Raw genomic sequence first — 15418 nt, 5'->3', positions numbered from 1 at the left:
ATGAAGATGGAAGAGGCCCGCCCAGATGAAGACTTCTTGCCGCCTAGATGATGACTTCTCTGGCTGGATGGATCCTTCAAGCGGGACTTCAAAAACTGTAAGTGGATCATTGGGAATTAGTGTTAGGTTTTTTTAAGGTTTTTTTGGGTGGGTTTTATTTTTAGATTTGGGTCTGGGCATGTAAAAGAGCTAAATGCCCTTTTAAGGGCAATGCCCATACAAATGCCCTTTTCAGGGCAATGGGGAGCTTAGGTTATTTTAGATAGGTTTTTTATTTGGGGGTTTGGTTGGGTGGGTGGTGGGTTTAAACTGTTGGGGGAGTGTTTGTATTTTTTTTTTACAGGTAAAAGAGCTGATATCTTTGGGGCAATGCCCCACAAAAGGCCCTTTTAAGGGCCATTGGTAGTTTATTGTAGGCTAGGGTTTTTCTTATTTTGGGGGGGGGGGCTTTTTTACATTGATAGGGGCTATTAGATTAGGCGTAATTCTTTTTTCTTTTGATAATGTGTTTTTTTATTTTTGGTAATTTAGTGTTTGTTTTTGGTAATGTAGTACTTTTAATAAGGTTTAATAGTATATTTAAATAATTTGAGTAGGGTTAGGGTTTTTTAATATGTAATTTAGTTAATTTATTTGTTAGTTTAATTTAATTATGGTATAATAGTTAGGGTAGGTTAATTAATATTTTAAAATAGATTATTTTAATTCTACAGGTAAGTTTACATTTATTTGAAGATAGGGATGTTGTAATTTTAATTTAAAGTTAGCGCGTTGTTAGGTTTAGGTGTTAATAGCTTAATTTAGTTTATGGCGATGTGGGGGGGGCTGACGGTTTAGGGGTTAATAGGTTTAGTTAGTGGTAGTGATGTGGGAGGCCAGAGGTTTAAGGGTTAATACGTTTATTTAGTGGCGGCGGTGTTGGGGAGCGCTGGAATAGGGGTTAATAACTTTATTTATGTTGCGGCAGGGTCAGGGAGCCGCAGAATAGGGGTTAATATATTTTATTTAGGATGCGGCGTTGTCTGGGGCGGCAGATTAGGGGTGTTTAGACTCAGGGTTTATGTTAGGTTGCTAGGTGTAAACGTAACTTGTTTTCAACCATAGAAATCAATGGGATATCTTGCAGCATCAAACATAAGCTTTCGCTGCTTTCAGACTCCCATTGATTTTTAAGGCATCCGCGGCCTCCAGGGGTGGCGGATTGAAAAACCAGGTACGCTGGGGCCAGAATAGCCGTGAGCGTAACTTTTAACTATTTGGTAAATAGGAAAAAGTGTCAAATAGAGCCGAATGTGTATTCGGAACATCTGTAATGACGTAAGCATCAATCTGCGTCGGATTGAGACCGGCGGATCGTATGTTACGTCACAAATTTCAACATTTGCCGGTCTGTAAGCTTTGATAACTAGGTCGGATCAAGCTCGCAACAATTACGCTGCGGAATTCTGTATTTGCAGTTGAGGCTTTGATTAATATCCCCCTATGTGCTATTGCATTGTCTTGTTATCATGCTTTTGTTGATTATGTAAATTTACTATATTTACTGGTGCTTTAATCACCAGTTTAAATATATTGTGGACATAAGCTGACCTTGCTGAACAAAAGGCAAAATATTCAGGAAATAGTTTCCATTTTAAAAGATGGAATCCCTACAAACTTGTTCAGAGCTTTCAGATCTGGAAGAGATTTGAATAAAATCCCATCCTCTGTTCCTGCAAAGGATTCTTTGGAACATTGGACAGAAAAAAACTTCCTCTGGAAGGCCTTGTTTTGAATCCTATTCAATACCTCTGGAAGACTATAATCAGGGATCTGGAACAGACTGAAACCAAGCTTTCTGAGAAAGGCTTAACCTTCCCCCTACCAGAACCTCGGGATTGGGGGCCACACCTTCATGCATATTTGGTAGTATGGACAGATTTCTAAGCCTATTTTGACTTGTTCCAGTTAGCACTAGGCTTCCAGACTGGACCAGAGGTGCCTTGCTTCTGAACATAGGAGTCAATCATTTGCTCCTTATTCTAACGAAAGGAATGAAAATTATTGGAAGCTTTAGATTTCCCTCTAGACTTCTTGTTTTGAGCAAAAAAAGCACCTTAACCTCCAGTAACAGTAGATATAATAGAATCTAAATCAGAACGAAACAATTTATTTACCTGAAAAGAAAGAGACAATAATCTGGATTTGGATACCACATCAGAAGGCCAGGATTAAAGCCATAAGGCTCTCCTGGAAAGGACTGCCAAAGACATGCTTTTTAATATTAATCTTTATAATATCAAACACAGCATCACAAATAAAAGAATTAACATGTTTAAGTAGACCCAAAAGATTTTCAATGACAGACTCATCAGAACATTGTTCTGAAAGACTGAATAACCAGTAAGTAGAAACAGCAGCCAGATCAACTATAGAAATGGCAGGCCTAAGTAACTAATCTGCTTATAAAAAGGCCCTTCAATTAAAAGACTCTAATAATTTTCTATCCAGTGGGTCCTTAAAAGAAGTACTTCTTCCAAAGAGATAGTAGTAGTACGTTTAGCTAGAGTGGAAATGGCCCCATCAACCTTAGGAGCAATTTCCCACAATTTAACATCAGCAGCAGGATATAATTTTTTAAACCTTGCAGAAGGATTACATGAATTACCTGACAGACTATATTCCCTAGAAATCATGTCAGAGACAGCATCAAGAATAGGGAAACTTTAGGGAGTTTAATTACAGTTTAAAAAAAACTGAATTTAAACGATTACAAGGCTTATCATCAGAAACCTTAGGGTCTTTAACCCCTAAAGTAATTAAGACCTCCTTTAAAAGAGAGCAAATATGTTCATTTTTAAACAATAAAGAGGAAATATCAGGTTCAACATCAGATGAAGACTCCTCATCACCAGAGGAAACTTTACCATCTAAAGACATAACTGTATCCCTGACTTCACGGCACATAGTACTAGTAGAAGGTAAAATCTGAACTGACCTTTACGCTTGTTTAAAGGCGGGAGAGCCTCTAGCGCTTCAGAAACTGCAGCCTTGATGAGTTTTTCCCACTGTGTGAAACATCATTAACAATCTCCTGTAATAAACAAACAGAAGGATTAATACCCAAAGAAGCAACATTAGGTTGGTCTGATTGCATTAATAAATTCAAACATGAGTCACATAAATTAGCTAGAGCAGGTACCTCAGCTCTTTTTACAATAAACATATCTAATAATGGTAGAAAGGTGTTCAGGGAACTCAGCTACTAGGGTAGATTTAGGGACAGAATCAGACAGCTCCATTATAGTATTTGACAATGCAAAGCAATAAATACTATAACCCCTAAAAAAAAAAGCATCATAAGTAGCTTTTAAAATAAACTCACATTTACAATACACACTAAGCAGAACTGCAAAGCAAAGCAGGAAACATTAAAAACATATGCGAAGGACTGATAATGCTCAAGAAACGTGTGCAGAAAAAAATTGGCAGCTATAAGGATCGTATGCACCAAAACCCGACGTGTGCATAGCCGAGAACGTAAATGTTCCAACCCAATGAGCATAAACCAGCCAAAAGGCGAAATTAACTATACAAGACTAAAGGGACGTGCTAACCCAGCAAGCGTTAACTCAACATGCTCAACCAAGACGTGCGTAAACCCAACGCGAAAATTAAAAAAAAGCAAGACAAAAATGTACGTAAAACAGAAAGGGAAATAATGAAAAGGGATTCAGTCACAGGGCCATATATATTAGCAAATATATATATATATATATTTATATATATATAAAACAACATTTTAAATTAGGGGGAGATAAAAGGTGAGTTTAAAATCCTCCACTACGCACAAAATATAGAAAAAAATAACTCACTGTGTAGTTCATTAACAAATCTAGACAGACCCAGAGGCTTGTCTACCCACAGAAAACCTCTGAATTACATTGTTTCCAATGCAGCAAAGGATTCTGGGTAAGATATGCAAATTAAGTACACAATGACACACCTTTTTACTTCAGTCTGCTTTTCAGCAGGTTCCCTTTACGCCAAAGTATCGCTGTTCACACAACTTATAAACTTAGCTAGGGTTAGTGCAGTGATTCATAACCATCCCAGGACAGCTGTTTCGTGGTTTTTGCCACTCATCAGCTGGGAGTAAGTTAGAATCAATGCTGGGTGAAGTTGATTCCGGGCAGAAAACAACAACATTTTAAATTAGGGGGAGATAAAAGGTGAGTTTAAAATCCTCCACTACGCACAAAATATAGAAAAAATAACTCATTGTGTAGTTCATTAACAAATCTAGACATGCCCAGAGGCTTGTCTACCCACAGAAAACCTCTGAATTACATTGTTTCCAATGCAGCAAAGGATTCTGGGTAAGATATGCAAATTAAGTACACAATGACACACGTTTTTACTTCAGTCTGCTTTTCAGCAGGTTCCCTTAATTTAAAATGTTGTTGTTTTCTGCCCGGAATCAACTTCACCCAGCATTGATTCTAACTTACTCCCAGCTGATGAGTGGCAAAAACCATGAAACAGCTGTCCTGGGATGGTTATGAATCACTGCACTAACCCTAGCTAAGTTTATAAGTTGTGTGAACAGCGATACTTTGGCGTAAAGGGAACCTGCTGAAAAGCAGACTGAAGTAAAAAGGTGTGTCATTGTGTACTTAATTTGCATATCTTACCCAGAATCCTTTGCTGCATTGGAAACAATGTAATTCAGAGGTTTTCTGTGGGTAGACAAGCCTCTGGGCCTGTCTAGATTTCTTAATGAACTACACAATGAGTTATTTTTTCTATATTTTGTGCGTAGTGGAGGATTTTAAACTCACCTTTTATCTCCCCCTAATTTAAAATGTTGTTGTTTTCTGCCCGGAATCAACTTCACCCAGCATTGATTCTAACTTACTCCCAGCTGATGAGTGGCAAAAACCACGAAACAGCTGTCCTGGGATGGTTATGAATCACTGCACTAACCCTAGCTAAGTTTATAAGTTGTGTGAACAGTGATACTTTGGCGTAAAGGGAACCTGCTGAAAAGCAGACTGAAGTAAAAAGGTATGTCATTGTGTACTTAATTTGCATATCTTACCCAGAATCCTTTGCTGCATTGGAAACAATGTAATTCAGAGGTTTTCTGTGGGTAGACAAGCCTCTGGGCCTGTCTAGATTTGTTAATGAACTACACAATGAGTTATTTTTTATATATATATATATATATATGATGCTCAAAAATACAAAGTATTCCAGTATGCAGTGATACATTTTTTATTGGACTAACATAATATTTCAAAGACAAGCTTTTGAGAGTTTTCCTCTCTTCCTCAGGTCTGAAGCAATACTAATCATTCTGATATAGATACACATCACATACAACACATGGAAGGGAGGGAGAGGGGTGTCATAAAAGCAGAGAATGTGTCTGAAGGAGAAAATAGCTGAGAATAGCCAGAAAGAATAAATAAACAGAGGAGAGTAAATAGGCCAGATGAGAGGAAAAACAAAAGGAAAAAGAAACCAATATAGGACAATAAGATGAGAGATTATAGAAAGTTATGGTAGTGTGTGAGAAAGCCAGAGTCTACATTAAGTCCTTCATTTCTGGTATTGAAATGTGTGATCATTTTCATCTCAAACATCTTTCGTTCATGAGAGTCTTTGAAATTCCCTTTAAGAATTTTTAATCCTGAGGTTAAGGATGGAGTGACCAGTCTGGGTGAAGTGGTGACCAACAGGGGTACAATATATATATAAACTATAATAGCCCATAACATAGCTATAGAGGCCCATTTATCAAGCTCCGAATGGAGCTTAAGGGCCCGTGTTGAAACAGCAGTTATGAAGCAGCGGTCTCCATAACCCTGTCCGCCTGCTCTGATGACACCACCCTGCTGGTGGCCCATTGGCTGCGAGCCTGCAGGGGGCGGCATTGCACCAGCAGCTCTTGTGAGCTGCTGGTGCAATGCTGAATACGGAGAGCGTATGTGTAAGGTAGGAGGGGTTTTATAGGGCTCTTGGGGTTTGAAAATCTTTGCCTCCTCCTAGTGGTAAGGAAGGGTAATTCCCAGGAGTAATGGATCATGGACTCTCACCACCTGTATGAAATAAATATTAATACAACTCATATTTAGTAAAAAATAGATTTATGAAAATGTATGTAAAATAATTCTACAGGATTTTGTATAATAAAGTATAATAATATTCTAATACATCACTGTGGTTTGTAGATAATGTTTATTTTCCGCCTTTACTCTTCTAGAACAATTTCTTGGACTACTATGTGGCTTACTTGAAAGACTTGCCAGAAAGCATTTCAGTAATTCATATTGTGGTTCTGAAAGAGGTATGTATTTGAAGAAATAGTTATGCATTATCTATCAAATATTTCCCAATGCTGTCCTGCATGCTTTATTTAAATGGTTATGGCAATAGCAAGCTGTTTAGTTTGAGAAGTCTCCCCCAATTCCTGCCCTGCTCCCTGGAATTAATGTATTAGATTATGGCCTTTATTCCAATCTTTCCTACATTCTCTTTTGATATCTAGAAAAATGGATCGGACAATTATTTATTTTTGTTATCAAAAGGATTGTACACTTTCTGAGTCAAATACAGTGGAGTTTGATAACTCCCACGATATTCGATTTACATTTCCTCACAATTGTTAATGACCCTTAATGATTGTCAAAGTTTAATTTTGACTTGCATGGCCCTTTAATCAATTTAAAACAATCCTGAGTAATAGGTATAAAACCAGGCATATTTTCATGTATAAATTGACCCTAAGGGGCCGATTTAACATGCCCCGAATGGTGCCTAATGCACCTGTTCCGCTGCTCCTTAACTCGTCTGCTGCCTCTGAGGCTGCGGACATAAATCTGCCCAATCGAATACGATCGGGTTGATTGACAACCCCTGCTAGCGTTTGTCCGCGAATCTGCAGGGGGCGGCATTGCACAAGCAGTTCAGCAGAACTGCTTGTGCAATGTTAAATGCTGACAGCGTATGAAAGACAGGAGGAATATAAACTGTGAACATGAGGAATTTTTGTGGGCCTAAATAAAGAGAAACATAATTTTTAAAAAGTAAGAGTCACATTATGCTTATACTGCACACATATGAATAAAATACTTTACATTTACTAACGCTTTAATGGTATTTTCTATAAATATACAGCAAATTATTATTGGAAAAATGCATAATAAGGAACAAGGACTGTTTTTTAAAAGCCATAAAATTGCACTAAAATTCAATTTTCCTATTTTAATTGTAGGCGGAGGAAGATATTAAGTCAGATCTTTACATATTGCTTTTTCATGTAGTACAGCGAATCCCAGAATATCTTATTCTCTTACAGGTAATTTATTTTATACAATATAAAGTATAATTATTTAAAAATAGATTCCTTATAAATGGTTTGGTTTTAGTGAGTAATGTCTTTAAAGGGAAAGCAAAGTGTGATATTTGAAAAAAAAGAATGACTTCAATAGCATTTGTGCACTATTCATTTAATTGTCATTTCCTGTTATTAACTGTGTGTAGGGTTACAAACTGTGCTGCACACAAAAATTAGACAACCTGCATGTGCATTGTCATGGTTGGTATGTGGGGTCTCTCAATGGCCCCTTCCAAAAACACTACCTTATGTCCCACCCTAGATGCCACTAAATCACTGAGCAGTGATTTCATCCCCGTGGCTGCCAGTAATACATAAATCAAGCAATTTACCTCTATGGCTACCTGTAAAACAAACATACCAGTGCTTTAAAGGGACAATCTACTCCAGAATTGTTATTGTTTAAAAAGATAGATAATCTCTTGATAGATAATCTCTTTATTACTAATTCCTCAGTTTTGCATAACAAACACAGTTATATTAATATACGTTTTACCTCTGTAATTACCTTGTATCTAAGCCTTTACAGAATGTCCCTTAATTCAGTTCTTTTGACAGACATGCATTTTAGCCAATCAGTGCTAACACCTAGGTAACTCCACGGGCGTGAGTACCATGTTATCTATATGAAACGCATGAACTAACGCCCTCTAGCTGTCAAAATGCACTGAGATTAAAGGCAGCCTTTAAGGGCTTAAAAATTAGCATATGAACCTACCTATCTTTAGCTTTCAACAAAGCATACCAAGAGTACAAAGCAAATTTGATGATAAAAATAAATTGGAAATCTGTTTAAAATTGCATGCCCTATATCAGTAATGGCGAACCTTTTTGAGCCCGAGTGCCCAAACTGCAACACGAAAGCAACTTATTTATCTCACAGTGCCAATACTGCAAGTAAACTAGACATGTGCATTTTGTTTTTTTCCGAATCGAAATTCGGACAAATTTGTCAAATTCGGAGCTTCGGATTAATTTGAATTTCTGAATTACCGTAGCACAGAAAGTAACGAATAAATCCAAGTTAGTTTGCATTTATTCGTTACATTCGGATGGCCATGGACTAATCACAATTACACTAATATTGTACAGTATATTAGGTTATATCACTCTGCTATGGGTTACACCTAATATTACAGTACATAATACTAGTCTAATACACAGCACATCCCACCTAACACATACCAAACTTACGAATTTACAAATCCGAACCGAATACATCCGAAAACATCCAAATTTATTTTAATCCGAATTAATCTGAATGAATCCGAAACTAATGCATTTGAATGTATCCGAATTCTAATCGATCTGAAAACAAAATTTGAAAACATCCGATCTGAAACGAATCGAAATGAATTTTTCCGCCGCGCACAAGTCTAAAGTAAATCTTAATACCAAAGGTTTGTTTTTATTAGAAACTCCCTGAGCTAATTAACTGCTTTTGTCTCAAAAGATAAACATAATAAAAGAGGTTTATATGATTCAAACAGAAAGAGATAGAGGGAGAGAAAGAGAGAGAGAGAGAGAGAGAGAGAGAGGGGGGGGGGTAGGGAGAGAAAGAGAGAGAGAGAGAGAGGGGGGGGGGGGTAGGGAGAGAAAGAGAGAGAGGGAGGAGAGAGGGGTAAGACAGAGGGGGAGAGAAAGAGCAAGAGAAAGATATATAGAGAGAAAGATATAAAGAGAGAAAGAATAAGAGAGAGAAAGAAAGAAAGAAAGAAAGAGAGAGAAAGGAGAGAGAGAGAGAAAGAAAAAGAGAGAGGGAGAGTGAAAGAGAGAAAGAGAGAACGAAAGAAAAAAAAGAGAGTGAAAGTGAGGGAGAGTCAATGAGAGAAAGAGAGAGGGAGAAAGAAAAATAGAGAGAAAGTGAGAGTGAGAGAGCGAGAGAGAGAGAAATAAATAAAAAGAGAGAGAGGGGTAAGACAGAGGGGGAGAGAAAGAGAGATAGAGAAAGGAAGGAAGAGAGGGAGAGAGAGAAAGCGAGGGAGAGAAAGTCAGGGAGAAAAAGAGAGAGAAGATACAGAGAGAGAGAGAGAAGATTGATAGAGAGAGAGAAGAGAGAATAAGTGATGGAGAGAGAAAGAAAAATAGTGGAGAGAGAAGTGTAAGAAAGAGGGGGGAACGAAAGAGAGAGAGAAAGAAAGAAAAAGAGAGGAGAGAGAGAGGGGGTAAGACAGATGGGGGAGAGAAAGGCTGCACTCCTCCTCCCCTAGGATTACTCTTTAAAAAAGAATACTAAGATAACTAAACAAAATTGATAATAGAATTAAATTGGAAAGTTGTTTAAAATGCCACGCTCTATCCAATTCATTTAAAGGGACATGAAGCCCAACAAAAATGTTTTGATGATTCAGATCACTGTTAAACACCTTTCCAATTTACTTGTATTATCTAATTTGCTTCATTCTCTTGGTATCCATTATTGAAGGAGCAGCAATGCCCTACTGGGAACTAGCTGAACACACCAGTAAGCTAATAGCAAGAGGGAAATATGTGCAGCCACCATTCAACAGCTAGCTCCCAGCTCCTGAGCCTACCTAGGTATGTTTTTCAACAAAGGATACCAAGATAACAAAGCAAATTTGATAGTAGAAGTAAAATAGAAAGTTGTTTAAAACTGCATGCTCTATCTGAATCATGAAAAAAACATTTTAGTTTTTATGTCCCTTTAATTTTGACTTTACTTTCCCTTTAAGAATCAGCTTACTGTAGTAGTCTCACAGAATCCAAATCTTTGTGAATGTGAGAGATTGCAAGACATTTATGTGTCCTCTCTAAAGCTGCCAATCATCAATTTCTCATGCAACCTCCCTTTAACCCTATGGATGTCAGAGCAGGCTGATATGATATCTCATTACATGTGAGAACTTTGTATTCAACATCGGCACAGCACTAATTTCGAAGCTAACGGGACATCAAAGACCTGTTGCTTTTATGAAAATATTTTGCTTTGTCCCACGCTCCCTAGAGAGGCTAAAATACAACAATCTGTAACCTACAGTAAATTTTTAAAATGCAGTAAATTGCTTAAACTGGCTATTTGATTTGCAGCATTTACAGGTTACAGAACTTGCTATTGGGTCTCTCTAGGGAGCGTCAGACAAGCACAATTTTTACACAAAAGCAACAGGTATTCGATGTCTTTAAAATTCTTGAAGAAACTTAGATGAAGTATGATCTTTATAATAAATGTATTAAATGATAACCATTATACTACACAATAGAAACATGAAATAAATGATACAATACACAACATCAGAGGAAGTAACACTTATAAATATTATCCTAAAAAAGCTTAGCTTACTGTAATGTACATTCAACATCATCTAGCCGTGTTTACGTGGACTTTATATAACTGTTCATTTTGTTCCCATCCAGAATATCCTAAAATACACAGAACAGGAACACCCAGATTATTACTTACTTCTGGTCTGCGTTCAACGTCTTCGAGTTTTCATCTCTCACTATAGTGTGCTGTTTCAGTATAACGAAGACCTTCTCATTCAGAAGAGAAAAAAATTAAAGAAGTAAGTTTTTATAAATTATACTTACAGACGTCTTGTGATTTAAATCTATGTACAAATTCGTTATAATGTACTTTTGCACAGCACAACAAAAATGTGAAAATTTACAAGAAGTAATACTTAGGTTATTACAGTGGCTCAGGATTATGTAATCACACATTTAAAGGGGCGATAAAGTCAAAATTAAACTTTCATGATTCATACACAGCATGTAATTTTAAATATGTTTCCAATTGACTTCTATTATCAAATTTGCTTTATTCGAAAATGTGCCGCCCCCCTGCACATTTTCGGTCAATTCGACCGCTAGCAGGAGGTGTCAATCATCCAGATCGCACCTGATTGAGATGATTGTTAATTTATAATGCCGAAAGTCATAATAAATCTACCCCAAAGCATACAATTTAAAAAAAAAACTGATATATCTTTCTTTTGCTATCAAAAACCGCAAAATAAACTAGCTGAAACTCAAACACACTCAGGAAGCTGTATAACTCTTTCTCTTAATATAATTTGTTGAAACGTAGCTCCTTTGCATGGGAGCATACTAAGGTAGGCTAAGGTGCGTGCATGTGTCTTGAGCACTATATGGCAACAACATTGTTTGCAATACTGTTATGCATATAGTCCCTAAGACACGTGCACGCTCCTGAGACTACCTTAGAATGTTCTCATACATAGGAGCAGTTTCAACAACGGATTCCAAGAGGAAGAGGTAAATTTGATTATAGAAGTATATTGGAACTTTTTTAATGTTACAGTCTATCTGAAACATATAAACATTATTTTAACTTGATGTCTCTTTAAAAGGACAGTAAAGTAAAATGTGAACATTTATGGATTAGATACTATGTGCAATTAAAAAAACTTTCCAATTTACCTCTATTATCAAATTTGCTTAATTCTCTACTTAAATGGGCTCAATGACAGCAGTGCTTGCAACAATGTTTGTAGCAATGTTATGCACTGTTAAAAACTCTGATGCCATGGAGAGCTAAAGTCACATGCAACCTCCTGAGCCTACCTAGGCTTACTCTTCAGCAAAGGATATGAAGAGAAAGAAGCAGGTTTTATAATAAAAGAAAATTGATTTTTTTTCAATTGCATGCTCTATCTGAATCATGAAAGTTTGATTCTGACTTAATTGTTCCTTTAAATAAACCTTAAAACAATTACATTAAAAAACATACCCCTTAAGGGACAGTCTACACCAGAATTTTTATTGTTTAAAAATATAGATAATCCCTTTAGTACCCATTCCCCAGTTTTGCATAACCAACACTGTTATATACTTTTTACCTCTGTGATTACCTTGTATCTAATCCTCTGCAGACTGCCCCCTTATTTCAGTTCTTTTGACAGAATTGCATTTTAGCCAATCAAGGCTGACTCCTAGCTAACTCCACATGCATGAACACAATGTTATCTATATGGCATATATGAACTAATGCCCTCTAGTTGTGAAAAACTGTCAAAATGCATTCAGATAAGAGGCGGCCTTCAAGGACTAAGAAATAAGCATATGACCCACCTAAGTTTAGCTTTCAACTAAGAATACCAAGAGAACAAAGCAAAATTGATGATAAAAGTAAACTGGAAAGTTGTTTAAAATTGCATGCCCTATCTGAATCATGAAAGTTTATTTTTGACTTGACTGTCCCTTTAAACACATTGCCTCTATTCCCATGATCCATCCATCAGAATTCTCGCCTGATGAAAACCCTTTAAGAACCAACATATCATAAGCTATAAATATGTATTTGTAGACTACTTCCCCATACCTTCCATGGGGACCATTTCTACACAGATATTCTAGTCCATCAGAAAAATATTCTGCAGCTGCCTTTCAATTTATTTTTTGGATTTTTTTTAAATGCCACATATATAGGTATATGCAGACATTTTTTCTGAGGGTGCGGTTAAAAAAAAAAATAGTTCCAACATGTGCTATAATAAAGAGTAGTTTGTTGTATACATGAGTTGCACATCATTTTACAAATGCTTGCTCTTTGGCATCAGAAGAGTGACTCAGGCGCTTATCGGTAGATATAAGGAGAATAATTCTAGGGGCAGGGAATATTTGCCCTCTCTCACACTCTCCTTCTAGATTACCATGTCTACAGCCTCAGCCGCAAGAAAACCTATTTTGGCTTGTTTCATGTAACATATTGGGGCCTATTTATTATGGTGCGAGCGGACATGATCCGATATAGCTGCACATAGATAAATGCCGACAGGATACGCTGTCGGCATTTATCATTGCTCCAGCAGTTCTTGTGAACTGCTGGTGCAACGCCGCCCCGTGCAGATTTGCAGCCAATCATCCGCTAGCAGGGGGTATCAATCAACCTGATCGTATTCGATCGGGTTGATTTCTGTCGATTTCTGTCCGCCGCCTCAGATCAGGCAGACAGGTTATGGAGCAGCAGTCTTTAGACCGCTGCTTCATAACTTCTGTTTCCAGCGAGCCTGCCCCATTGTGTCTGTTTTCACAGCTTTTTTTCAGTTTTATACTTTTTGCGCATGCTGAGCTCAGGATTTATTTTTTTTGTTTAAGAAAATATTAAAACATATTGGTCACGACCAAGTGGGATTTGTCCCAGGTCGAGAGGCCAGGGACAATACCATAAAGGCCACCCTTCTTGTGAACTACGCACAATGTAACAATATTCCGTCTATACTCGTATCCCCAGACGCCGAGAAGGCTTTCGACAGGGTCAGCTGAACCTTTCTCAGAGCTACCCTGTCGAAGCTTAACTTTGGACAACAGTTTATCAATAAGGTTTTTTCTCTTTATTCGTCACCTTTAGCGCAGGTTAAAATAAACAATATCCTGTCGAACCCCTTTCATATTAGCAACGGCACACGGCAGGGGTGCCCACTGTCACCCCTGTTGTTTGCACTGACGATAGAGGTGCTGGCTCAAAAAATCAGGGAGAATAGGAAAATTGTGGGGATTAGGATAGGAGACCAGGAGCACAAGCTGTCTCTAGATGCGGACAATGTTCTGCTGTCCGTGTCGAATCCCCTGACTTCACTCCCAGAGGCCCTACGAGAATTTGAGGAATATGGCAGAGTATCAAATTTCCACTTGAACCACAATAAATCAGAGATTTTAAACATAAACCTCCCTCAAACCGAATTATGCCAACTTGCAGGTTTGTGCAAATTACGCATCCAGTCTCATACACTCAGGTATCTGGGGGTTAACCTTACACCGAAAGTAGATGCCCTCTTTGAGGCCAACTATGCACACCTTCTCTCTTTGATTGTTTGTGATCTCTCCTTGTGGAGGAACAAAAAAGTCTCATGGTTAGGTAGAATTGGAATAATTAAAATGAATGTTCTTCCCCGAGTCCAATATTACCTTCAGACTCTTTCAATCCCCTTCCCATCATACTATCTAAAAAAATTGCAGGGCACAATAAAAGAATTCATTTGGGGGGGTGTAAAACCTAGGGTTGCAAGGGGTACACATTACCAAACAAAAGAAAGGGGTGTATTGGGAGTCCCTAACCGTTCCACATATAAGAAAGACATAAATCTTCAGCACCAGGTAGAATGGAGCGTTAATTCAACGGATAAAACATGGGTTCAGGTAGGGAGGGCGATATTAGGAACCCATAACATAGGATCAATGGGATGGACTTCCCCTAAAACCAGACCAAAACTTACTGGCTCTTACCCATTTCTGCGAGAATTCTTCTTACAATGGGACAAAACATTAACAGAATTTCCTCATGTCTCTTCAATTCCCTCTCCCTTGTCCTCCTTCACTCATAATCCAGATATACCTTTCACAAACACACAACATATTAATCTAAACAAAACTCAATTGGAACATACAACGTTCTATAGATTACTATCTGACAGGAAACTCAAAAGTAGGGAAGAGCTGGAACGATGCAGCCTTGAGATCCCTTGGTTTTTTCGCGCACAACTCCAACACTACTTACAAACACACAAAAGATCAGAAAGCTTAACAAGACAACTTACCCTGTTGGAAACGCTATGTTTATTACCTCGCACTCCATGTCACCTTATATCTATCATGTACCGCTTGCTAACCTCACATAAAGATACACCTCTGCCGTCCTACACAAGATGGTGGAATAGAGAGTTAGTACCTCCTCCTACAGATAAGGATTGGTTGAGGATATTCCAAAACCATAGCAAAGCCTCAGTTTCCGCCAGACTCCTTGAGTCTAACTACAAATTCCTCTCTCTGTGGTACTTTACACCAGATAAAATAAAAAAGATATGTAAACAAACAGACGGGAGATGCTGGAGGGGCTGCAGGGAACAGGGATCACACTCCCACATTTGGTGGCATTGTGAAGTAATAAAACCATTCTGGCAGGGAGTTCTGGACATGCTAGATTCTAAGTTACAAATTACGTTAACAAGGCAACCTGGCCTCCTACTTTTTCATGGTCTTCCTAAACTTACAGACAAACCCAAAAAACACCTACTATACATTATGCTCAAATGCGCCAAATCCCTCATTCCCAAATTT

The 15418-nt window shown here is 37.8% G+C and overlaps 1 protein-coding gene across 1 annotated transcript in view; it reads left to right on the top strand.

Moving 5' to 3' along the window:
* ARHGEF33 (Rho guanine nucleotide exchange factor 33) overlaps positions 1-15418 on the top strand; it is a 228143-nt gene that overhangs the window by 165371 nt on the left and 47354 nt on the right. Inside the window, exons 10-12 of the mRNA XM_053709290.1 lie at positions 6248-6331; positions 7259-7342; positions 10757-10905. Coding sequence (XP_053565265.1) covers positions 6248-6331; positions 7259-7342; positions 10757-10905 — 317 coding nt within the window. The remainder of the gene's footprint in view (positions 1-6247; positions 6332-7258; positions 7343-10756; positions 10906-15418) is intronic.

The sequence above is a fragment of the Bombina bombina genome, chromosome 4 (assembly GCF_027579735.1).
Source record: "Bombina bombina isolate aBomBom1 chromosome 4, aBomBom1.pri, whole genome shotgun sequence".
Taxonomy (NCBI): domain Eukaryota; kingdom Metazoa; phylum Chordata; class Amphibia; order Anura; family Bombinatoridae; genus Bombina; species Bombina bombina.
Note: the sequence above shows the minus strand (reverse complement) of the source record. Positions and strands in the feature narration are given on the sequence as shown.